The sequence below is a fragment of the Chelonoidis abingdonii genome, chromosome 4, assembly GCF_003597395.2.
Source record: "Chelonoidis abingdonii isolate Lonesome George chromosome 4, CheloAbing_2.0, whole genome shotgun sequence".
NCBI classification, from domain to species: Eukaryota; Metazoa; Chordata; order Testudines; family Testudinidae; genus Chelonoidis; species Chelonoidis abingdonii.
In genome coordinates this window covers 71,173,267-71,198,878 of record NC_133772.1, presented here as the reverse complement: position 1 = coordinate 71,198,878, position 25,612 = coordinate 71,173,267, and the positions used below count along the sequence as shown (strand labels likewise).

General features: G+C 43.0%; 2 protein-coding genes across 4 annotated transcripts in view; both read right to left on the bottom strand.

Annotated features, from left to right (window-relative positions):
* Positions 1 to 25,612, bottom strand: part of TRIM44 (tripartite motif containing 44) — a 547,049-nt gene that overhangs the window by 243,736 nt on the left and 277,701 nt on the right. The window lies entirely within an intron of this gene.
* Positions 1 to 25,612, bottom strand: part of LDLRAD3 (low density lipoprotein receptor class A domain containing 3) — a 178,273-nt gene that overhangs the window by 71,630 nt on the left and 81,031 nt on the right. For all 3 annotated transcript variants that reach the window (XM_032805074.2, XM_032805075.2, XM_075065260.1), the window contains exon 4: positions 21,026 to 21,160. In XM_032805074.2, coding sequence (XP_032660965.1) covers positions 21,026 to 21,160 — 135 coding nt within the window. The remainder of the gene's footprint in view (positions 1 to 21,025; positions 21,161 to 25,612) is intronic.

Below are 25,612 nucleotides of genomic sequence, written 5' to 3'. Positions count from 1 at the left end.
AGGAAAGGAAATATTTAAATCAGTCCAAAGCTGTATTAACTTTAGAGGAAAATGAGATGTCAGAATACGGAAATTTAACAACAACAACATCTCTTAGAAGGTAGAATAATCTCCCAAGGGATTTAGTGGAATCCCCATTACCTCAGGCACTGAAATTTAGCCTGAGCAAAGCACTAGAGAACAGTATCCTATGGGGAATGATACTGAATTGGCAAGAAATGGACTAGAGATTTCACAAGTCCTTCCCAGCCCTAATTTTTATGATTCTGTATAGCCTCAGGAATTAACACACAAAACACTGAGTGACTCCTACTTAAACAAGCCTCTCTCAAAACAGGACATCAAAGCTTTAGTTATGCAATTAAAATCCTTACACATCTTTTGTTTGTATTTTATAACACATTTAGAAACCCTGCATCCAGTTTGCATTGATTCTTCAATCTGCAGCGCTGAATTTTCTGTCTCGTTTTTACTTTTTTAAAAATACAGGCACTGCTGAAAATCCGACCCTAAATGATTTAGAAACATAAGTCATAAAATCATAGAAGTCCCACTGATGTTTAATAGGTTCTTTAAAAGTCCCACCAGTAGTAACTTTTTTGGTTTCCCTTTGTACCCCAAGATCCATGCACAGAAGGGACACACTATGCAGCTCTCCCACACTCTTGTACAGTAGGGAGGTTCAGCTGTTTGTGGCATCATTTCCCACCCCTCTAGACAGTGCCGGCTTTAGGAAGTGCGGGGCCCAATCCGAACAGTTTCGATGGGGCCCCAGCAGGGATGACTTAAAAAAAAAACAACCAAACAAAAAAAACCCACACATGTAAAAAAAAACCAAAAAACACACACGTGGGGCTTGTACTCACCGGGTGGTGCTCCAAGTCTTCGGCGGCGGGTCCTTCACTCGCTCCAGGCCTTCAGCGGCACTGAAGGACCTGCTGCCGAAGTGCCACCAAAGACCCAGAGCAAGCAAAGGACCCATTGCTGAAGTGCTGCTCAAGACCCGAAGCCGCCAGGTGAGTAAAAATTAAAAAGGCGGCTCTAGCTAGGGAAGGGATTCTCACTGGGCACGGGGCCCTCTTAGGCGCAGGGCCCGATTTGGGGGAATTGGTGGAATAGACTTAAAGCAGGCCCTGCCTCTAGATGCTTCTTTGTAGAGTCTCAGTGGTGGTGATGAACACTTGGAATGACAGAGGACAAATGACAAAGCTGGAGGGAGAGAATGCACACAGTCTTCCCTCCAGTCCCTTGGCAATTCCCTGGGACAAGACATCTTGGGGGTGTAGTTCCAGAGGCATCTGGAGACCGTGGCAGCTCTCTCTCCAGTGGACCTGTGCAGCCAGGGAACTGAAAAGGGGGGAAATCACCAGGAGCTAGGGCTGGTACTGAGACACAACCCCATCAGTTTAGGGGCAACTTTTACTCAGATTTTCTCCCCCTGAGAACCATCCCAGGGATCCTTCTGCAGAAGGCGATGATCTAGGCCTAAGACTGAAAGTTCAGTCTGCTGTATTAAACTGAACTGCTTCGACCAGTGCTACTTGCTGTTTGCAAAGGAAGAGGTGGTGCTAAATCCCAGATTACATTCCAGAACTAGATCGCTATGTCAGTATCTGTTCAAACTTCCACTGCCAGCAGATGTTTTAATGAAGTAAGTCCTTTCAAGGCCCGCTTCTCCACTTTCTTTGTTTGGTTATGGTGTCATACAGGAAGACACTGCTGCCAAAACACAACCCTAATGTCAAAAGCATCAGGAAGCTATTCTCACCAAGTTAACCACATACAGAATCACCAGCAATGCTGGAATCACCCATGAGACATATAGTAAATCAAGATAGTAAAACATATGGAGCACAGATGATGCAGTAAAGTATGCAGAGAGGAAACTCCTGCTGCGACAGGCTTAGCCCAGCTAGGTCAGAGACAGATTCTTAGGCTCACCTGATCGAGATTTGAAAGCAGCAGCTTTAAGTTCTTGGGATCTGAGTCTCTGCTGAGAGGAGATAAAGGATGCACACACAGTCCAATTCCAGCCAGTGGCTATGAGTTCAGATAATTGGGCATGACTTCTAGTACCCAGCCACCAGCTAGCATTCAGAGAAGAGTAGAAAGACCATGGCCGCTAACAGGAAGTTGTATGGGGTGATTTGAGCATTCTCCAAATTTGTTATTTGGGGGAAAATAAACAGATTCTGCCATATGCATTTTTTTTTAACCCAGACCACTTACTCCTTAGTGATACTACTTAAGTATAAGAATTATGATGCACGAGTAGAAAAGCCCTAGTTTAGCTCCAAACAGGTGAACAAACTCTGGAAATGGCTGCTTTGTGCACTGTGCACATAGAGGGCTTGCTTTAGTATCCAGAAAAGAGAAAAAATAGGTGACGAGAGCATAATATAGGAACTAGGAACGAAAATGAAATAAGATAAGAAACAGTCAATAAAGGTATGAGAAAGAGACACACCATAGCTTATTATAAGAAAGAAGTGGAGTGAAACTAGGAATGACAAAGTAACAAAAGTAAGTGAGGCAAGCCTTCGACTCAGTTTTTCTTCTATTAATTTTTCACATACGCAGAAGCCAAAAACTTTATAAATTAATCATGCTGTTTCTCCTACATGCAGGGAAGGAAAAAAGGCAGAGATTATTGTTTCTATTTTTCATTATTTGGGAGGTGCATGCTCAGATACTTCGGTGATAATGGGAGAACCTAAACAGATAGATAGGCTTGTCAATCGATTTATTTAGATATGCAGTTTTTGTGATATTTTGCTGACTCAACAATTGTTCAAGTACTAATCCGTGACTATGTAATGAACACGCTCAAGGGGTATTTATCAAACAATATATTCAAAGTCTCCTGGGACTGTTTTCCTTCATTATTTACCCCCTAACAATACCACTTTCTCCCCAAAATATACAGTAAAATTTCTGTGAAGGAGGAACACATTGTCAGGGTACTGGTAGAAAGGTAACAAATAGGGCTAAAGTCTTTCTTGGTTTCCTCTGGGAAATTAATTATTATAAATGTTCAGGATTTTCCATGTAGCCTAACAAAGGAAACCAAGCTACATTACCCCTCACAACAGCTTGCAAAGGCATCATGCTGCATTCCTGCTCCATCGCGGATGCTGGTGATAACACTTCAGTGTTTTCTCAAGCACCTCTACCCAAAGAATTCCCTTATTTAAAGAATCTTGAATTATATCCAGTTTGGCTGGGAAACATCTCTCTGGATATTTTCATGTAATTATCAAACACAACTAAAGATCAATCTCACAGTGTTGCTGTCTAATCATCTCCTGTCTAAAATCCATAAGCTGACACCAAGAGTAAGAGAAGAATTGAAAGAGGGGAAGTTTCCAACACTGTCTTGTGCAGGTGTTACATCAAGGCAGTTGTTTCTTTTGACGAGTTCTATGCAATGGGCAAGAAACTGGACTTGGAAACATAGGCCTTGAAGACACTGCAGTTATCCACCACAAAGCAGACTGTCTCCTAATTGGCACAGGTCAAAGAACACGATATTGTGACCCTTCTGCTGTGTGGTAGCCGTAAAATGGGCTGTCTGGGTTACAAGTAGGTGACTCTTTCAAAATAAAGAGAACATTTGGCTTGAACCCTCACTTACAACCTTAATTCACATACACATTCTAACCATTTGAATGTAAAGCTCATATCATCTTTTACAGTGTTCCTTTCCCCACTCATCAGGCACATACAATAGAGTTGTATTTGGAAAAAGACAAATATCAAGTACTAAAATGAAATTAAGAAAAAACAAAAAACCCATATGCAAGGTATAGCAGAACCCAGATTCTGTTACTCACTGGCTGGCTTGCTGGAACCTCAAAATTCTTGCTTCAAGCAAAACTCTACTTACCGCTCCCAAATCCAATCTAATTCTGCAGTGGTCAGACTGGTGCAGAGCCTCCCTATCAGCTTGCACAGTCTGCTATAAACTGCTCTGGTCCACTGAGGTTAGCTCTGATCCTTCAGTCCAATCCACCAAGTCTCCTCCAGACTGAATCAGTTCCAATGGGATATCGGAATCAACTTCCAATGGAGCTGAAGACTCTGGTTTGGAATCTTTCACTGGCCTTCAGTGTCTGTTCTTGCTGTTCTCCATCTTGGGCTCAACTATCCAATCAGAGTTCACTATTAGGCTAAAGTGTCTAACTTTCTCCACATTATTCCCTTTCATTAAGTCATACACTCTTCTACCTTTTCACATATTTAGCTGCATGACCAGTTTAATAAACCTTCTTTGCACAACAGACAGAAATTCCCAATAATGCCACTTCATGAGAATATCCTGGAGTGAGTGAAAAATAAACAAATTAAACTTGCCTGCAAGTGAGTCTCTGCAGTTCTCTTTCTTCCCCTACAGTGGGCCCTGTATCTTTTTCCTGAAGCACCCCTAGTTCTGGGGCTTCTAGCATCACTGGTGCCCCATACTTTACACTGGTTCCCCATTCCATTCCAGGTACAGTCCTCTATCCCTGAAACCTTTAAGCTTCAGCCAAGGCCTTTATTTCAGAAACAGTCCTGCCCTCTATGACAACTACAGTTAACGGGGACATGAACACTGGCAGCTTTAAGTGGTCAAATTCTCATGGGCTTGGAGAGGGTTCTCTAGAGAAAATGATCAGCTCTAGACCTCTCCATCATAACAGGTCAGGATGAGCCTAAGTGTGACAAACTGCAAGACCAGTCCAACAGGTTTTTCCACAACCTATGTTTCAGGAGGGCCTGACATTGGTCTCTTGGACAACCTCTAAAAAGAGGCTGATGTTAACTAGTTACTCAGCATCTACAAGGTTCAAGGAAACAATGATCTACAAATAAAGTTGAACTATCTGGTATAAACAAGTTTGATTCTCTATAGGTTCAGCAGAGCTCAGTGCATTCCTAACATCTGCCAAAGGCACCATCTCAAATCCCTTAGTGCAGTGTTTCCCAAACTTGGCATGCTGCTCATGCAGGGAAAGCCCCAGGTGGGCCGGGCCACTTTGTTTACCTGCCGTGTCCGCAGGTCCAGCCGACTGCGGCTCCCACTGGTCATGGTTCGCTGCTCCAGGCCAATGGGGGCTGCTGGAAGCGGCAACCAGTACATCCCTCAGCTCGTGCCGCTTCAAGCAGCTCCCCTTGGCCTGGAACAGTGAACCGCAGCCTGTGGGAGCCGCAATTGGCCGGACCCCTGCCGATGGGGCACGTAAATAAACTGGCCCAGCTCAGCGGCGTCCCAAGTCTGGGAAATGCTGCCTTAGTGTATTTCTGCCTTTTTTAGAAGCTTGTTTTGTGTTCATTGAGATATAGTGCTGATGGCACTGCCATAAGCTAGGGATAACATGACCAGCAACTGTTCAAACTTCTCCTCCAGAACTCATTTCTGAACTACATCCTCCTCTTCTAATCCAGAACTAGTCCCCACACAGATCTGTAGGTGCATGTCATGCAACATGCAAAATTTATATTCAAATATGATTGTAAAGCAATATGAAATCCTCCCAACACCCTAGAAGGACGTAATTTAATATGAGTGGCAGAAACAGGTGTAGAACCCAGGAGGTCCTATATACCCTAGACTTTTTTATGCTCAATGCACTACACTATATTGCTATCATATGCCAATTCTTGGCCCATTTTGAGCAAAGATACTCCAAACGGACAGCAGGGCTACTGTATAATGTGGATTTCCACACACACTGCCTCGCACCCACGCAGCCCTTCCCCAAACAGGAAAATACAACATATACATTGTGACCTCAGTCTTGTTTGATCACAGATCTCTTGAGACAAAAAGAACTGCTTCTTTAAACCACCTACACTCCTCTCTCTCTTTGCTCTCCAGGTTTTACTGTTTAGAGACTCAAAATAAATGGAAAATTAATTATTTAGTTTCTAATTCCCATTTCATGTTGATATTTATTTAATTGCAAGCCATATAATTGCTTTATGTTTTTAACATCCTTCATAAATATGTATTTTGGTTTTTTTAATACAATTCTTCATACTAAATAGCATAGACTATCTGGTAACGTGACACGGGAGTATGAGTTGCCTTTGCAAGCCAGGGAACACCCCACACAGATCCAAGGACTCAGTGCTCCTTATCCATTATGTTCAGTAGCCACTGGGAAAGTCTGGTGTGCTGCTCCCCTGTGTGTGTGTGGGGGGGGGGGGGGAAGGGGGTCCAAAATGCATTGCAGGAGCAGCCCAAATTAAATGGAAGAGGCAAAGAAGAGAGCTAAGACTTGATAAGCCCCATCTTTGACAGATTTATAGCTTTGCAGTAAATACTTGAATGAGGATGAATCCTGGCAGAACCTAAGTCTGGGATCAAACTTTTTTTGTCGTTGTTAATAAGAATTTGTTTGGTTATTGAGTTACATCTGCTAGTTTCAGATGAGGCTGTATGAAATACCTTTCCCTGGCACTGGCTCTGGTTTTAGAATCACCCCCACAGTTACTTCTGCTCCTCAGAACAGAAAACATTGGTATAGTAAATTAAGAACTTAACTTTACCTGCATGTAAAAAGACTAATCCTAAAATCCTATTTGCTTCAGCTGAAGAAAGCTAAACATTACTGCTAACCTGACTCGGAGGAGAATTCAGAAGGTGCAGGGGGGAGTGAAGAGGTAAGTCACTGTTTAAAGACTAGTCAACATACATTTTGCATACTGGAATAACTATCTTGGGTTAGGAGAGTGAGGTTTTGTTTGTTTTTAACCGAGATAGTTACACCAGTACATCCTGCCACTTCCTGCGAGTAGTTACATCTACATTTCCTGCATGTCATTATATCAGTATAGCTCATTTCCCCCATTCCCTTATGGGAATAAGCTCTACTGATACAAGGAAACTTTAACAGTAGAACTGCATCCATATCATCAGAGAGCCATAGCACTTTAACTCTACCAATACAGTCAAAGCAGCACAACTCCACTGTCTACACAGAAACTGCATCAGCTTTAATTTAAAATCAGTTTAGTTAAACTGGTGCGAGCTGTGGACCATGTATCTGCTTAAAATTGGTTCTATCAACTCAGCGTGTGTCTGTATCAAATCACAACTTTAACTGAACCAGGACAACGTAGAGTTTAAACCAGGACTAAACTCTTTTCCCAGCTTCCCCTTTTTTGGATCCCCATCAGTTGACTAAATTTGACAGGATTCTTGAGAGTTGTACCGCTGCCCACTGGTTTCTGATAGTCAGTAGAAAAATCAAGTGCATAAAATTTCACTCTGCTGCTGTGTGATGAAAATATGAGCAGCAGAAAAAGCAATGAAGCTCTCTGTCTGGACTCAGCAAGATACCAAACTGGCTCACTTTTGAAGCATTATTGTTGTAATCATAAGAGAAGTACATTCTTTTTTTAAATGGAGTCTTGGAAATGATGGCTGAGCTGCCCCCATGGACATACCCCTCTTGCCAACAGCAAGTGGATTTTTGAAGCACTGACGACGAAGACATGCGAAACAGCAATCACGATTTATATATATGCAAACACTGTGCTCTTATAATTCTACAGGGATCATCTAGCTCAAGATGCTCTGTTCTGCCTTCCTGGAATCAGCTCTGTTCTATAGCAAATCAAAATTAACCTTATTTGTGCCTTCAATAGCTGGACTCATTCCAAAGATAATATAAAGACTAAGGCATGTGCTTACTGCTCTCCAACAGGAGTCATTTTTGCAATCAAATTATAACGACCCCCAAGAAAAGTTACTGCAGTTTAATGAGCCAGGACTCTGATACATTTCAAATACCTTCACACTGTTGTAGATCCTGAAAGGGCACCTCGTAGGAATCATTTTATCCATGACAATGCAACAGAGAACTTAATGAATCATGAGGATGATGGGAAAAATTCTTTTATTTTAAACCATAGGAAGACAAGCCTTTGACATCTGACCACCTGGTTCCGGAAACTGGAATTACATGTAATCACATCTTCATCAAACTGTAAATTATGTATAAGTTTCACTAATGAGATGAAGTTAAAATATCTAGAAAGAATTGTCTGAATTTATATTTTACTTCTGCCTGAAAAGAAATATACCATTTACAGTATGAATCCCCAGCTCCCATGATTACCCATTAATCTAAAGAAGAAGTATCAATACCTAAGTGGGTACAAGGTTACTATCCCCTGTCCTTAAGCCAGTTACAAAAATAGTATGATTATTTCAGCACTGGCTGCAAAATTGATCACTGCACCTGAAAAAAAGGTCCATAATGCACTAATGCAAATCATTTTCGACACTGAATAGATTAAAAGCCATTGACAATATTTCATTTTCGGTACATTTAGTGCTGAGAAAAGGCCTAAACTAACAGCCCAAGGAATTAAATCTGTCTACAGAACAAGTCCAGCAGGGATAGCAAAACCCAACTCCTGTGGAGGTATGGGGGGGGAGAAACGTTCTCTCTCTCTCTCTCTCTCTCTCAAATTTTTATTTTTTGTGTTCATATAGATGAACACACACACCACAAAAAACCCTTTTTATTTTTGTAAAATATATATATTTTATATATATATAAAAACTAACCATTACTAAGTACTATAATACACTAACTACAAAAGCTAAGGCAGCACAGTTGAGGCAAAAAACTCAACTCAGACAACTAGCTAAGCCTCTGTCTCAAGCCAAGGCAGCCGAGAAGGAACTGAGAACAATTAGTCAGTGCTAGATAGCAAGGGTGGCCAAACTGCGACCCTTTACAGTTAAAGTTAGGCTCTTAGAGCCTACCCCTTCCCCCACCAGACGGTGGAAGGAGGGAGAGGGAGGTTTCAGGCTTCTGCCCAGTGGTGGGGTGGTGAGATTAGAGGCTTCTGCCCCACAGGAGGTGCCTGCCAGGGCTTGGTGCTTCTGCCCCACAGAGGCACCTGCTGGCGTTTCAGCCCTGAGCCCCAGCAGGCACCTCCACCAGGGCAGAAGCCCCTAGTCCCACCAGCCCACTGCAGGGTTGAAGCCTCGAGTCCCAGCAGGCGCCTCCTGTGAGGCTGAAACCCTGAGCCCCAGCAGGCATTCCTGGCTCTCGAGCTTCTGAAGATTATCAAGATTATCATATGTGGCTTGGAGGGTTGCTGTATGGCAATGGCATACAGCATGAGGCGGAGTAACACGCATGCACAGACTGAATGGACACTGCCATGAAAAATCACAAGTGCACCCAGAGCGGAGCACCCACAGGGACACTACTGTAAGAACTGATTTTACACCAAATGAGCCATCATTGAATGAAAATTGCTTTCATTCACCACTCACCAGAAGTGGATCTGAACAGGTGAGCTAGGTGAAAAAGCTGTATATCCCATAAGCTCCTTCGTTTTCAGTTTAAACCGATTTTTACCAAAAAAATTCCCGGGTTTTACAAAAGTTATTCATTTTTTTTCAATTTTCACCCTACTTTTGTACCATTCAAATATATATATATATATAAAAACTTGTTTCGTTAGGAAAATGCAATGCATCAGATATATGTATTATAATTAAGGCTATGATTTTGTATAGGATATTTTTATTTATGATTATTTATGATTTTTGTATGGGATATCACTGCAAGGAGTGATCTGTCCCTGACTTTTATTAAAAATATCCCTGACAAAATGGGGACGGAGGAGGATCCAGCACCCTGTTCACCTCCCACCCAAGCCCTCCCCAGTGGCTGGGAGCTGCAGGGACCCCATTGCCAAGTGGCTGGGAGAGATCCCCCACACCCTGCAGGACTGGGAGCTGCGGGGTGGGTGTGGAGAGCCTGTCAGCAGCGGAATCTGGGGAGCTGTGGGGGGTCCCCCAGCCATTGAGTAGCTCTGGGGTCCCTCTGCGGGTGGCAGCAGCGGCGGCTGGGAGCTGTGGTGGGAGTTGACTGCTCACAGCAGCAGGAGAGCCGTGTGGGGGCCCCCGCCAGCAGCAGCGGCTGGAGAGCTGCGGGAGACCCTCCGATGTTCCCCTCACCTAAGGGCACTGAGCAGCTCCAGGGTCCCTCTGCCACCGGTGCAGGCTGGCCTGCTGCAGGATCCCCAATGTCACAGAGGTGGCTGGAAGTCACAGATTCCATGACATAATCTTTGCCTTAATTATGATAATATATTAGCCTGTGTGTATATGCAAAGCTGCCTGTTGAAGTATGGCTATGTATTAGTCAAGAAGACACACACAACAAACTAATAGGCACACATGCAAGCTCTACGGAGCGTGCGTATCTGAATGTACTGATGAATCTCACACCCACCTGTGACTGGTTGGGTCACAGAAACTCCCTCAAGACTGTCACTAGATGTGCTAGGATACCCTCGGCCAGAAAAGGCTTCCATCCACTCCTTTCTTGCTGAGCTAGACACACCAGTTGGCTTTAGCACAGAACATGAGATTGGGCCATGCCTCGCTGCAGTTCACAGAAACTAAGTTTCACTTGGCCCAGGGGCTTCTCAATTAACAGGGACTTTCCCAGCTTCCAGTAGTGAGTCCTTCTGGGAGCCTAAATCCCGAATAAATCTGTTTTACTCTGTATAAGAAGGGAGGGAGGGCAGAGAAGGAAAAAAAAAGCCGCTCGGACTCCCGGCCAAACTGCCTAAAAAAAAATAAACAAGTGGTGCTGCTCTGGCGGCGCTCCTCCTGCCGCGCACCCCGTAGGATCCTCTTGCACACCCCACTTTGGAGACCACTGCTCTATAACACTAATAGAGAGAGATGCACAGCTGTTTGCTCCCCCAGGTAACAGTCATTATCTCTGGGTTCAGTAATAAGCAAAAGTGATTTTATTAAGTATAAAAAGTAGGATTTAAGTGGTGCCAAGTAAATAACAGACAGAACAAAGTAAGTTACCAAGCAAAATGAAACAAAACAAGCAAGTCTAAGCCTAATAGACTAAAACTGCATACAGATAAATCTCACTCTTAGAGATGTTCCAACAAGCTTCTTTCACAGACTGGACTCCTTCCTAGTCTGAGTCCAGCAATCACTCACACCCCCGTAATAACTGTCCTTTGTTCCAGTTTCTTTCAGGAATCTCTTGGGGGTGGAGAGGCCATCTCTTAAACCAGCTGAAGACAAAATGGAGGGGTTTCCAGGGCCTTTTATATTCTCTCTTGTGGGCAGAAACCCCTTGTTCTCCTGTGCAAAATCACAGCAACAACATGGAGTTTGTAGCCAGCTGGGCAAGTCACATGGATTCAGCTTTTTGCAGGCTGACGCCATTGTTTATATGTTAGTTTGAACGTTCCCAGGTAAGCTCAGATGTGTCTCCCAAAGTCCATTGTTAGTTAAGTGTTTCTTGATAGGACTATTCTCAGTAAGTGCCCATTCTCAAGAGCTGACCAAATGCTTCACTGATGCTACTTAGAATCAAACACATTGATATATAAGTACATAGCCAATATTCATAACTTCAAATACAAAAATGATACACACATGCAGACAGCATAATCATAAGCAGCAAACTACAACCTTTCCATAGACACCCCACTTGATCCACTCTGTACAAAACCTCATGCAACCATAGGACCCTGGTTGCAACAATGATCTATATGGTCACCACTCATGTCAATAACGTCACCTACCACATACACATTTCAAGCTGTTAGCAGAGAAAGGTTTAATAGCCATTTGACTACTGATATGTTCCAGACAAAAGGCATTATACCAGGCACAGGCTAACATTCTGTCAGAATGTTAAGTATCAGAGGGGTAGCCATGTTTGTCTGGATCTGTAAAAGCAGCAAAGAATCCTGTGACACCTTATAGACTAACAGACGTTTTGGAGCATTAGCTGTCGTGGGTGAATACCCACTTCGTCAGATGCATGTAGTGGAAATTTCCAGGGGCAAGTATGTATATGCAAGCAAAGAGCACGCTGACAAACGATCTAGTTAGTTACAGAGGAAGGCCCTGTTCTAGCAGCTGAGTAACACCACGGGAGGAGAAACTGGTTTTGTAGTTGCAAGCCATTCTCAGTCGTTGTTTAATCCTGAGCGATGGTGTTCAAATTGCAGATGAACGAGCTCAGCAGTTTCTCTTTGAAGTGTCCTGAAGTTTTTTGCTGCAGGATGGCACCTTAAGCTTGCTATTTGTGCCAGGAGGTTGAAGTGCTCTCCTAAGTTTTGTATGATTGTCATCTATATCTGATTTGTGTCCATTTATCTTTCCGTAGAGACTGTCACCGTGGCTGATGTACATAGCAGAGGCGAATTCGCTGGCAGTATGATGCGCTATAGACATTGGGTGCACTTGCAGTGGAATGAACCGGTGATGGTGTGGCTGATCTGGTTAGGTCCTGTAATGGTGTCGCTGGTGTAGATATGTGGGCAGAGCTGACATCGAGGTTTGTTGCATGGTTTGGTTCCTGAGCTAGAGTTACTATGGTGTGGTGTGCAGTTCCTGGTGAGAACAACTGCTAGAACAGGGCCTCATCCTCCCTGACTGAACTAACCTCGTTATCTCTAGCTTGCTTCCTGCTTGCATATATATACACCTGCCCCTGGAAATTTCCACTACATGCATCCAACGAAGTGGGTATTCACCCATGAAAGCTCATGCTCCAAAACGTCTGTTAGTCTATAAGGTGCCACAGGATTATCAGAATGTGAAAGGTCACAGCAGACACTGGGTCTGTTAAATGACAAAGAAAAGGATTTTTCAGTGTTTGCATGCTTATTCTTATGGTAGCAAAAGAATCTCACACCTTTGTAAGGTGAGGGAACTGCAAGACATAGCAGCACAAAGAGACACTGATGTGATTCCAAGCACACATCCCTCTATGTAAGGAGGCTCTCTGATTAAAATCAGAGCCTCTCTCAGGCCAACACCCGTAAGTCACCCCTCTTCTGATGGAGCAAGACTGGATAATTGATAATAAAGAACCTGCAGTTATCTGATGTCCAAACCAAGTGGCTAAAGAACCAGTTTTAGAAACCACGAATTACGGGTACAGCCACAGGAACCTGCACTGTGCCAACATAATAAATTCACAGATGAACTCATCACAGGAATCATCTGAAATGCCTTCTAGTGCTGCCTAGTACAGCATTCCTTATCTTGTTAGCTCCTGCGCAAATGATTTCGCTTTTTACCTCCACAAGAATCCCCTGAAATAAGTCATTTTGTGGGGAGCGAGGGGGGAGAAAGTAGAGGAAGACAGTGAAATTACCCAGAAAATTATTCACAGCTGACATAACTTTGAGAAAGCTATTTTCCTGCACCAGCTGTTATAAGCAAGGGTTTTGAAACTAGTAAACATGCACGAGTGCAGCCTTTATTTAATTAAGCATTCAGTAACATTTTATTTGTATCTGTTCTTAAGTTTCTGATTTTTATTTAGTCTGCCTTTGACTATTAAGTTCCAGATGTAGGTTGCATTTAGACTAAGCCAACGAACAGTAATTGCACGTTAAGTTTCAGTTTACAACCTATGTAAATAATGAGTCAAAGACAGACTCAATAAAAGGAAACGTACACGGCCAGAAGCAGCCAGATTCAGGCTGTAAGGCTTTGGGAAGACTAAGCAATACTATAGAATTGGGAATTTAAGAAGGTTTTCCATTTGCCACGTGTAGAGGATCAGTTACAGGCTTAACATGGGGCGGGATGTGCTGGGAGCTATTTGCCTTTAATAAATTAAATATTAGAGTATTTCATTGCAAATCAGGGTATGTCTGCTCCATTTGGCAGACAGCTTTGGCATCCACTCTGAGTTTGAGCCTGATCCTGCAAAGTCTCTCAGCTGGACCTAGAGCCTGCTACTGTGAGCCACTCCAGTCAGCGGGAATATTTATGGTATCAAGTGTCTCAGGAAACAAAGGGGAAATCCCCACAGGTTCCCCAAATATTTCCCCTTCAATTTTTATACTGTCACAAGCACAGAGATCAATCCTTTCTTGGAATTCTGCAAAATCCCCCCACTGCCTGGGATGACTTATTCCCTGGCTCCAAGACATTTCTGAAGAGCAAGTTAATCTTTGGGATGCACCCACATTTCCCTAAGAGATGGCAAGCAAGGCCCCACAATCCCTGTGGCACCTAGGTCTTCAGTAGTCATTCTAGATTTCCTTGCATTACTGAGCCTGAACTCAGCCTATTTCACACAGCTCCAAAACGTTCAGTTTTCAGTGTGCTGCAGACGTTTGTATCGACAGTGCACAACCACAGAGTGCGAAGATTTCACTAGGGATTTTGGCAGCTGGGTCAGATTTCAATTTTTGGCACTCGTTAGGCTTTTGGCAGTGGGAGGCAGATACATCTCACCCTCTTTAGTAAAGAGTCAGTTGATATGCTTCCAAATATTTATTTCACAAAATGAAGTCTTTAAGATCCCAAATGAAATGCTCGGGAAATATACAAACTTAAGAATGTACCTATCTGTATGTGGCCATGATAGGATTATGTGGCCAACTAAATTTCGAGCATAAATGTGTGATTCTGTTATGTCTCATCTTTGACAGGATGTGTCATCTATTGGATAGAACAAGGATCCCTGATTATTATTGCAGCTTTGCTGCTAACCTAATACAAATTTGGGTAAGTCACTGCAGCCCTTTTACCTTAGTCTTAAACAGCTAGAAAACTTGTTTACAAACAGAAGTGCTTTCACTGCAAACTAGATGTTGAATCTGAGCAGAACTTTGCTGGATAAGTAGCAACTCGTATCACCGACAAATGTATGACGTAAGTAGAAAGACCTGAATACATAGTAGTAGGCTCCCTGAACCAACAATTAATGAGGTTTTCAGACCACCCAGCCCGCAATTGTACAACAATGCTACCGTTAAACTAATAACAGCATGGCTAGAGTTGTGGGGATATTACCAGCACTCTATACTGCTAAAGCATCATTCAGAGTTAGTTCAGGCTTGCAGGAAGAGATAAGAGCAGTGTAAAAGCAAAAATGAGTTTGTGCTAGCCAAAGGGGTTAAATCACGGGTTCTCAAACTGGGGCTCGGGACCTCTCAGGGGGTCGTGAGGTTATTACATGGGGTTAGTGAGCTGTCAGTCTCCAACCCAAACCCTACTTTGCCTCCAGCATTTATAATGGTGTTAAATATGTAAAAAAGTGTTTTTAATGTTCATGAGAGGGTCGTTCACAGAGGCTTGCAATGTGAAAGGGGTCACCAGTACAGAAGTTTGAGAACCACTGGGTTAAATGGAATAAGAAAGGCTTTTAAATATATCAAGGGAAAAGGGAGGCCCATGGAGGAAGACTAAATTGATTCAGAAAGGGCCAAGATACCAGAAAGAAAAACATACAAACATTTGAGCAGTTACAAAGAAAGGAAGAACGTGCAAAAATAATTCTTGATGAAGGGAATAATTGCATAATTTGAACTTGCAGACCTAGAGCCTGACTAGCCCGCCTGCTCTGTGGGAAGAGTCTTTGTTTAAACAGAAAATCCCCTGCAAGGCAGGTAGAACGTTAAGGCTCCAGGAGTGTCCACAGAACAGATGTTATAAATGGTGGTGACCCTTTATTAGTTTGATATATGGTGTAGATGTTACAGTAATAGGAGAAAATGAAGAAAAGGAAACTTTAGGCATAATATCCAAGAAAATTTCCTGACAGTGACATATTTTTGGCAGTGGGATAGAAGAAGTCCCAGTGCTTAGAACTGTTAAAACTAGACTGAAACAAAACTACCAGAATAATATCCTATAAAGAACAATTCTGCATTAGCTGTAGACAGATTGATTAGATGTTCATTCTAATTCCATCTACAATTCAGACATGTCGGGACTAATACTTCACTCCAGAACCTCTAGTAACCTGGTCACAGATTCACCCAGCCTATTACAGTATTGAAATGTACAGAGAAGCCACAGAGAGAAGCATTAATAGGTAGAGATTAAAGGAACAGCTCTAAAGATTACCATGGCAGCTACAAGATCGGCAAAAAATTACTGTCATGAATGAATACAAAATCATTTGACTTGCTTTTAAACCAAAATGTTTTAGATATTTTAAATTGCTGCTTCATCCGTGATTTGAAAGCCTTATAAATGTGCAGCATTCGTTTACAGAGGGAGAAAACACTTGCCTACAGAAAGACAAATTAACCCTTGTCCTATTTCTACAATGGAATCTAGGAGTTTCTCTCCCCCTCCCGTCCCCCCCACACACATCCACCCACCATCCAGGTGGGAATTAAAACTTGGTAACCCCACACCTTTAGGTTCACTTCAAACTGCATACAAAGACCTAACAAAGTTGTTACTTACCACAAGGTTCATTTTGAAATCCTACCAGTACTAGAGTAATAAGATCTTCACTAAGGGGTTGGTTACATTTCACTGACAGTGACCATCCCCCAACGAAAGGGCCTTTACTCCATCACGGAGAAGAGTATTTGACAGTCCAATGGACACACTGTTGGATTCTTTCAGCAATGACTGGACTTTGAAGTTCAGGGGAGGAGTTAAGTTAAGGAAGGTGTCAGGATACCCAAAGAGCAGGCAGAAAGGAAGGTAACATGATCATTCATACCTCTACAGCACATTGTAGCAGAACACTTCAAAGCAGTTTACAAACAGCCATTAAGTCTCACAACATCCTTATGAAGTATCGGCTGACTTCTACTCCTGACTACCACAAATTGTAGTCTTGAGCAATTCACTCAAATTCTTTGTGCCTCAGTTTCCTAATCTATTAAATGGGATAATACAGGGGTGAGTAAACTTTTTGGCCAGAGGGCCACATCTGGATATGGAAATTGTATGGCGGGTCATAAAATTGGATTGGGGTGCGGGATGAAGTGAGGGCTCTGGCTAGGGGTGCGGGCTCGGTGGTGGGGCTGGGGACGAGGGGTTGGGGGTGCAGAAGGATGCTCTGGGCTGGGACCGAGGGGCTCGGAGGGCTGGGCCAGGGGGCAGGGGTGCAGGAGGGGGGCAGAAGTGCACACTCCATGCAGCGCTTACCTCAAGCAGCTCCCAGAAGCAGCAACATCTCCTCCCTCCGGCTCCTACGCAGAGGTGTGGCCAGGTGGCTTTGCATGCTGCCCTATCTGAAGGTGCCATCCCTGCAGCTCGCAGTGGTCACAGTTCCTGGCCAATGGGAGCTGCAGAGGTGGCGCTTGGGGCAGGGGCAGCATGCAGAGTCCCCTGGCTGTCCCTATGCATAGGAGTCAGAGGAGTGCAGGGGACACGCTGCTACTTCCAGCAGCTGTGCGAAGTGGGGCAAGCCCCTGACCCCGCTCTCCAACTGGAGCACCGGAACGGGGGAAGCCCCAGATCCTGCTCCCCAGTGGGAGCTCGAGGGCTAGATTAAAATGTCTGGAGGGCTGGATGCAGCCCTTGGGCTGTAGTCTGCTCACCCCTGGGATAAACCTACCTGATGGGGTGGGACCTAGGGTTGTTATGAAGCTTAATTATGTTTACTAAATCTCAATGGACATGCTCAGATGGGAAGAAGTACACAGGGATAATCTCATGCACAGTACTACAGACATCACCTTCAGTATGTAATATAAAGTACAATACATTCAATATTATGACAAGGCTACTGGGAGAAAATTTCTACAGTATACTTTGTAGCACAATTCCACAACACACATCATGCTAATTAGATCTCTTGTACAATGAAAGAGGACTGCCTTAGAAATGAAAGATGGTTATTCCTCTTATAAGGACTACCAGGGGAAATATGACTCTGATACATGAGTCAAAATAACTCATGAGAATTGCTCACCAGGAGATGTGTGTAGAGAAAACCTGAGCATGTTGGACACTCCTGGTTAAGTCTAAATTTTCTATGCATGAATACTACAGCCTGGGAAAACTTAATTTACAACCCCAGCACTTCAAAAAAATAGTCTGATTTCTTGTCTATCATCTATTTGTTTAAAGGAAGTATATATGGCTGCACAAAGGTATACTGAGGTATATAAAAAGGCATACCATGATGAGCAACAAAATATATATGTATGGGTGAATGTGCAAAGGGCCAGCAGGAGTCTCCATGTACTACTTAAGTCTCCCTTAAATCCTTTTTAAAAACAAAAAAAACAAAAAAAGTTTAAGTGGGACTTACTTAAGTGATACATAAGCTTTATGCTGGCCCCTTGCAGAATGAGGAATTTCACCCCTGGGGCTTGTCCTCACTACATTTTTTTTTTTTTTTTTAATATACACAAGTTAACTGTTTGTCATTTAAATCAAGGTACTTCCTGCTTCGTAAAGGCTAGTGCGGACACTCCATGCACCATTGATCTTGGCTACAGATATCTGTTCTTTACTTTCACAGCAACTGTGCAGAGTTTTCCCAAACCAGCTTTTATAAATGTTCTAAGTACTTTAGATTAAATTCATATAAATGAATTATTTAATCTAGTCTAATCTGAAGTCTAGTGTAAACATAACAGTGAATTTGGAGATAGTGACTCTTCATTTATGTTCCCGTAGACTATTTGGCCCATTCCACACTTTATATCTCCACATCTGTGACAGGCAGGTAAGCAAGCATTCTGTCATTTACAGATGTGGAAATAGGGCTATGCTGATTTGTCCAATGAAGTCTGTCAGAGTCAAGATTTGAATTCAGGAATTCCCTACTTCCAGTTCTGTGCTCTAATTCCATTGCTCTTTGGAACTGTAAAAGCACCTAATTGTTCTGTAGTGCACTATACTATTCCAATTGCTATTCTGGTTACAGTGAAATCACAGTGTACAGTGAGAGTATGGTTTCTCTCTAGGGGGACTCACTTGTGTACAGAATAAGACAGAATGACTTTGTTTAACCCTCCCCTTAATCTCACTTTTCCAGAGGAGCAAAGAAAGACAAAGTAACATCCTCACGAAATATGGCTCTTTTCTTCTCTTGGGTCCAACCTGTCACTTCCAAAAGCAGATTGTCATGACAACGCACACAATCTGGAGACAATCCAGGCAATAAATCTGCAGAGGAAGCAGCCATCCCAAGTGTGGAAAGAATGCAGCTGCTTTAAATCTCCAACGGCACAATAACCCCCACACAAATTAACCTTATTAGTCCGCTGTAGCCATCTGGAGACGAGCGCTGGTAAATATTTTCAAAGCCCAATGCCCTCCCTGTCCTGCAAGACAGAAGCCCCAAGACCCCCACCCCTCAAATGAAGCCCCAAATGAGGGGACGGGGGGCATGGGGGACTCACGGAAATAATCTGAGAATTTAAGCCCTGTCTATAGTGAAAAATAACGCACCCCTTGGCACACTAACAGCAGCATTATCACAGAAGCAGCACCCAAGTGACTATGCCTCAAGTCTTTTCTCCTCCCGTATTCAAGAAGAGCATTAGATCACAATGTTTCATTTAGTCCAGCAGGAAGACTCTAAACCAGCCTCTCCAGGCTTCTCTCTGATCAAAGGTGCGTTTGCAGGTTGCCCACACACTGAACCCTCTCTGTGCCAGGAATATCAACATGACCCTTTTTATGCTCAAGTCTTGAATAAAAGGAAAGAGTTTTTCGTAGGTAAAGAAGGAAAGGGAGATGGGAAGAAACATGCTTTAAAAAAAATTTGGTGATATTGTTAAAATAGTGCTTTTTCCTTACATTGGCTTCTGATAAGGAAAGTGACAGTGGCACTTTCCTTCTCGCATTTCTCAAGGGTATTTTTATGTTTGGGATTTTTTTCCTTTAGAGTATCAGCTCATCAGTACTGCCAGCCACTATTAAAAAAAATTGTTCTCATTTCAGTTTTACTGACTCCCTGCCTTCTTGCATGCCACTCACCTCTGTTGTAGGAATAGCCTCCTAAGTCTCTGTGGGCCAAGCACACTTCCTTCTCCAGCAAATCATCCCATCTTTTACAAAACGTTCCTTCCCCTGATCTCTCCAGCAGCAATATCCCCACACCTTCTCACACGAGATAGCACTTCAGATGTTTTGTATTTGTCCAACTAAGTCATTCCCATCTTGGTTCCCACTCCCCCCACCCACATTTTATAAGAAGCCATATACACATTTATAGGAGGAAAATGCAAAACTGGAAAGTGTTAAAGACTGCGTTATAATAAGGCTTTTTTTATTATGAACATAGAAGGCACTGGAGAAGTGCAAAATATTAGAGGAAGTCACAGACTGGACAGATTAATTAGGTCTCAACAACGCTGCAAGGTAGGAAAAATTATCATGCCTATGTTACAGATGGGAAGGAGGCACACAGCTCCATCCTAGGTCATACTGAGTTAGTCTGTGTGCTGGGAACAGAATGTAGGACTACCAATTCCAAGTCCCCTGCTTTGGACACTAACATGCCCATATGATCACAGTTTATTGAGCCTATAATGCTAAAACAAGTGGCGAACTACTGAACAAATAATAAAAAAAACCACACTCCCAGAACACATTGTCTCATTACCTTTCTATAATATTTCATCTGAGTCATGAACAGCAGGAGCAGCAGACCAGAGTTATATTTGCATAACTTGTTTTCCCTTCTAACCTCCCCTCTCTCCATTTTCAGCTAGCTATAATTTTTGAAGCTTTCACTTTTTTTATCCTGAAATTTTTCAGGCTTGGTCTCCAGCTGAAGGTGATTTGTTTTTCCCTTGAAAGTCTGAGCAAAAAAAAGGTTCAGCCTTCTTAAGCGTGAGGAAAAAAAACATGTCCTACTATGAAAAGTGTCTTGCAAAATGGAATGTGATTGTGCAATGAGTCTATAGTGTTATGTGTAGACAGGTTTACCCATCTATGAAATGGGAAGAATGCTGGGAGTTGGGAGGTTCTCTTAATTCTCTCTTTTGGCCCAATCCAGCTCCCACTGTAGAAAGACTCCTCCTGACTTCAACATGAACTGGATCAGCCCTTGTAAGCTATTTGAGCTCCTCGGATGAAAGGTGCTATTGCAAGCTTTTGAAAGCCCAGATAACGAACTACACACAAACTGGAGAGTTGCAATAAACACTGCAGTAAGATTATTTGCATGGGGAAGACAGAACTGTTATCCACAACGCTGGCTAAGTCAGGAGTCGTATTTTCTTCTAAATCTGGTCCTCAGTAGTTAGGCTTTGCTTAACCTTTCAGAGTGCAGTCAAAAAACCCTGTACCTACCTTGAGGGCTTTCACAGCTTTCTTCATCACTGTTGTCCTGACAGTTATTTTGACTGTCGCATACAAAGCTTTTATCGATGCAAAGGCCATTCTTACAGTGGAATCGGGCAGTAGAGCACAGCAAGGGATTTGCTGCTGTGAAAACAAAAGCGTGATCTTTCATTAGAAACTAGCTCTTGCCCAGACAGAGAACTACTCCCTAAGGGCTCCTACAAAGATGGGTCACAACTCAACATTTGGTCTGTTTGCTGAGCCTGTGGGAGTAACATGACAGTCAAGTAAATTGAGTACTTCTAAATGATGGGAGATGGAAGTTTCAATTCACTAGAATTATCGGCGAGCTAGTCCACCCACAGCTATCATAGGCCTTCTCTTCAAACTGTATCACTCACTCTTAGATGTTTAAACATTGCTCCTGTTTTAGACAGGGATGTTAGCCTATTATTACGGCTGCCCAACACTTCCCATTATAAGCAAACAGGCACATCTAAAACTTTGCCCAACTTTAACCATTTGAGAAGATGTTTCTTATGCCTCAGGCTGTATTTTTATTTTGGAAATTTTTAGCCAAAGTGGTTCAGCCACTTCCGAAAACGAGACTAGGGGGAAATATTTTGCCCACATTAAAAAAATTCAGGTGAAACTTTTCTTATAAAAGCTCGAGAACCTCAGGCTTTGCAGCAGGGACTTGAAACTTAGCAGGGGGTGACCTTTGCATCAAAGATGTGCCTTTTGCCATCTCTGTGAAAATATAGCCAACTTATAAGCCTTTGAAATACTGCAATTAGTCAGTGTTTCACAGCTTAATTCCCCAAAGATTCCATCAAGAATAGGCATGCTCTAGACTGGGGGTGAGTAGGACTTTCCACGCAATTACAGTTCCCAGCTGCTCTGGGCCATGCCAGGTGTTGGTCTAACCCTGGAACTGAGAGCAGAGAGCATGTCTCATAAAGCATATGTATGAGGGGATCGAATTAGGTTTGCACAGACAGACAATCTTAATTCTGACATTTCCTAGCTTTTCAAGGTTTGACTTTTCAACCTTAATAATGTTCTTTTAAGTTTTTGTATATGTAATATTTATATTGTGATAGTGCTTAGGAGAACCAGTCATAGGCAAAGACCCCAGTGTGCTGTACAAACACCCAACAAAAAGGCTGTATATAGTCAAAGGTTTTATAAATTTAAGTAGATTCACAGAAGCAGAAAAATTTCATCATCAGCTTTCCCCTTCTAACCTAGCATTGTTAGTTACAGCACATTTAGTGTTCTGTCCAGTCTCATTTGAAAAGTTTCAAGCTGTAAGATTTGCACCACTTCCCGTGGGAGACTATTCCACAGTCTAATACATCTCACTGTCAGGATAAATACCAAGGAAATCTGCCAAAGTTTCCACTTTCTTAATTTCATCTTTTTACTCCTAGCTATACCCTGAGTATTGCACTAAATAATCTCTCTCCCTGAAGGGTGTTTGCACCCTTCATATACAGCATATGTAACCATACCTTCCTCCTTACTCATTGCTTAGCCAAGCTAGACATTATTTAGCAATTTTACTATCTCCTCATATGTCAATCTCTACAGCCTCTTAAGCACTTTTGTTGCTCTTTTCTGAACTCCCTCCAGTTTCTAGAAACAAGGTGATTCAAACTGAATGCAATATTCAAAGTTAAACTTTAAAAAAAAGTTGACAGTGCCTTTTTATAAGCCTTGTTTGCTTCCAAGTGTGGAACTGCCACAATTACCAAGGAGATTACAGTTCTCAAAGACTAACAGGCTGCCTACCTTCCTTCCCCCACCGTCCCCCCAGCCCTTTAAAACTAACCAAGAGAGCCTCCCAAACAGTCCATCTTCTCAATCTCTGAAATGAAACAGTTTAAAGACCTCTGTTCATACAATCCCCCATATATAAGATAAACACCACACACATCTGAGTAAATTACATATATATACACAACTCTGTAACCCTACAACATTCATTTATAATGAAAATGCCAACTCTGCATTGCCTTTAAGCTAAATGCATGGCATGTGGCTTTCATAGTGGACACCAGGGCCTACAGCACCATTGCTCCTAGAGAAATTGAGCAGAAGGTAGAGGCGTAGTTTAAGCATATTGAAGGTATTATCTTTAACAACATCTGGGGAAGGGTAGAAGATCAAAGGAGCGCTATGATCATTGTAAGGCACACTCAGATATATATTGCGAGCACACAGGAAATTATGTAATTCATAACCAATTACATATGTGTTGAGCGGATGTATTTTAAAAACCTGCAATCTGTAACTTTTAATTCCACCACCTCAAAGGATTTATTATTCAAGGCACCTTGGTCCAAAGCTCCTTCTAGTCCCATCTGTTCAAAAATAATCCAAAGACCACACATCATTTCTCTTGACTTTAATCCTCTTTCCCTAACTTCATTCTCTCTCTAGGTGTGCCATTTCCCCACCACATTCTCTCAGGGCCCAAAACAGTCACTACAGGCCATCAACAGATGGCATCTTAAAGAAAGGTCAGAGATGTTGGTGCTACCATAGAGACACCTCAGTGTGGGGGGAGCACAGAGATGAAAAGGGAATGTCTCCCCATGCAGTGGACAGTGATCTATCACTGTAAAAATTGCTCCTTTTGTTATGTGAGAAAGCTGCAGTCTGTTGTCCTCCTCCTGACCTTTAAATGTCATTAAGAGAAAAAAATCCAGCCTGCTCTGTTAAGAGTGAGCAAGTGCTTGCTGAAAGCTGTCATCTGCAGACCCAGAGCTCATCAGCGTATTTACCAATTCCAGTTACTGGCAGCAGAGCTGCCTGGTCGAACATAACCTTTCCTTTCTGCTATGCTATATCCTTGCTGTAGTTACTGATACAAAAGGGTCTAATTCAGCACATGCAAAGGTTTTAACACAAGTCAAAATGTATTAAAACTAACTTTCTGCTGTGACTTCCCTGAAAACCACTGATGGGGAGAAAGGCTCAGGTTATTTTCCTGTCACTTTCATAGGAAGCTTGCTCAATTTGGGAAAAATTAACCCATGTGTATAGAACCCACATTTCAAGCTTTTAAGTCACACTTAAGTGACATGTACGCTTTATGCTGGTTCTCCATACAAGGGTGGATTTCACTCTTTCTAATAAAATAACTACCATATATACTCGTTCATAAGCCAAATATTTTTGGTAAAAAAATGACACATTAAAGAGTGGGGGTCGGCTTATAAATAGGTCTACACCAAAATTTGATTATTTTAAACTCTATGGAATCATTGAATTGAATATCTAATACATTGTTGTTTCGTTTACCTGGAGCGTCTGTAGACATGGAGACCCTTGGCTCCCTGTGGCCGCGGTTCGCTGTTCCCAGCCAATGGGGGCTGCGGGAAGTGGCGCCCCACTTCCCGCAGCTCCCATTGACTGGGAATGGCAAACTGCAGCTACTGAGAGCTGAGGGTTTCCGTGCCTGAGAACGCTCCAGGTAAACAAAACGTCCCAACCTGCCAGCGGCTTACCCCAATGGGCTGGGAGCCAAAGTTTTCTAACCCCTGAAATATAGGGTCGGCTTATGAAAGGGTCATTCAGTTTTTGCTATTTTTACTTATCCATCTTGGGGGGGGTCAGCTTATAAATGAATGGGCTAATGAATGAGTATATACGGTATATTGTTTTTCTAACAGCTAGCTTCCAGGATCTGAATGTCCAGCCAGGCTCTTTGTCCTTCCGTCCCCATCAGTAATAAAGAGTCAGCCATCAGAACACAGCTGACAATTCTGTTGATGATGCACGAGGTAGACGACCTCTCCCGCAGCCATATTGGCTCTGCAGGGCTATGAAGTCAGCAGGTGTGTAAATCCAGGGACCAGCAGAGCAGGAGAGGAGACAAAAGATGACAAAGGGAGGAATGAGAGAAGATAAGCAATGCCCAGATCACGGAAGTCACCCGGTGAGAGAGATACAGGGAGCAATTTCTTACTATGATCCACTCTTTTTTATTTAGTGAAACTCTCATCTGTAAAGAAAGTTAAAGCTCGATAAACATTAATGCGGAGCCCTACTCCACCATCCGCTGCCCGATTATAACAGAACTGTCAAGTTTAGCAAGGGCACCAGGGATAAAACAGGTGAGCACACCCTTGGAAAATAGTAGCAGGCTGACATGGGTTGGTTTATAAAAAAAAGACATAGCTCAGTAGTGATTGTTTGGAGGGTGCCAAGAGTGGCTGGTTATGTTTCAGTGTTTAACGTGGATCAACTGCAAACAATAATGCTTTACTAAGAATATAAAGACATTCTGTGCAGGACCTTTGACCCAGACCCCCCCTCCCTGCCGCTGAGCCCCACCACTTTCACCTGGACCCCCCTGCAGAGTCCCATTACCATTGCATCCAAAACTCCCAACCAGCCCCTGTGCATCCAGATCCCCCTCACAGCCAGATCCCCCACTGGGCCGCCTGTACCCAGCTTGTCCCACACACAACCGTGTCAACCTACACCGGGATACCCCATGAAACCATGCCACACTTGGATCCTGCCTTGCTAAGCTTGCCTACCCACAAAGAGGGACGGGACCCTGGGGTGTTTCTGAGGCAGGCC